The sequence below is a fragment of the Egretta garzetta genome, unplaced genomic scaffold, assembly GCF_000687185.1.
Source record: "Egretta garzetta isolate BGI_Z169 unplaced genomic scaffold, ASM68718v1 scaffold5, whole genome shotgun sequence".
Lineage (NCBI taxonomy): Eukaryota > Metazoa > Chordata > Aves > Pelecaniformes > Ardeidae > Egretta > Egretta garzetta.
Window position 1 is genome coordinate 4,085,541 of NW_009259707.1, and position 967 is coordinate 4,086,507.

General features: G+C 44.5%; 1 protein-coding gene across 1 annotated transcript in view; it reads right to left on the bottom strand.

Annotated features, from left to right (window-relative positions):
• Positions 1-111: 111 nt before the first annotated feature.
• The window catches only part of MAP4K4 (mitogen-activated protein kinase kinase kinase kinase 4), a gene marked incomplete at its 5' end in the record, with an annotated part of 164,981 nt that continues 164,125 nt past the window's right edge, over positions 112-967 (bottom strand). Inside the window, one exon of the mRNA XM_035894358.1 lies at positions 112-802. Within this exon, the coding sequence (XP_035750251.1) occupies positions 719-802 (84 nt within the window). The remainder of the gene's footprint in view (positions 803-967) is intronic.

A 967-nucleotide genomic window follows, 5' to 3' on the forward strand; every position in this document is an offset into this window, starting at 1 on the left:
CTGCACATGTTTCAGGCAATACCTGGTACACAGAAAATGACTAAAGTTATTGGCCAGGCCAAAATAAAACTGCAGAAACAAAAAAACCCCAAGAATTCCACCCCAAGACCCTTCCCACCCTCCCTGCCCCCAAAAAGAAGTTATCCTAGTCACTGTGTCTTTCACATTTTATAAATATTAACTTCTTAAAACCTCCACCTTCCTCTTTGTCCACATATTGTCACATTACAAAAAAGAAATGTCAATTAAATACATTGTTAACATTACTAGACTAGATCTGCCCTCTGTTTCAGCCAGCCTGACTCTCTACACCACTTCTCACCTTCTCTTGCCTGCCTCCTGTCCACTCAACAGCATGTTCATGGTAAGTCTGGGTTTTTTTTCCTTTTTTTTTCCCCCTCTCTGTTTTAACACTAACAAACAGAGTCCTTCAAAGCCTAGGAATCCTGGAGCTGAAGGGAAAAGAAGACCTGTAGCTTTCTAGCGTGATCCCAAATCTCAAAGACACTGTAGCACCTGATGGCAATATCTTTACAGCACCAGCTGCCTCGCAGCCTCGGTTGAAAAACAAAAAGAAACCTAACACCAGTGATGCCTGCACACACATTTACACAGAGTGCTGCATTCGTGCAGGTCTGTACTCCAGTTGAAAATAATTCCGAGTTATGAAGATCTCAGACTCTGGATGTCAGCAATTCCTCGCCAAATCCCACCGCTTCTACCAGCTCAGAAGAGAAGTCCTGCCAAGGGTCATGAAATAGACTTGACTGCTTCCACCTGACCGTACGGAGGCAAAGAAAACCTGCAGAGAGAAGAGATTGGTAAATTCAGCAGACTGCACAGCAGAGGCTCTAATTTGCCTTTATTGCCCCTGATATTTACAGTGCAGCTGTGGGGATGGAGTTGACTATCTCCATTGCAGCCTGTCTGGTGCCAGGCTTTGCATTTGTGGCTAAAGAGTGCTGCT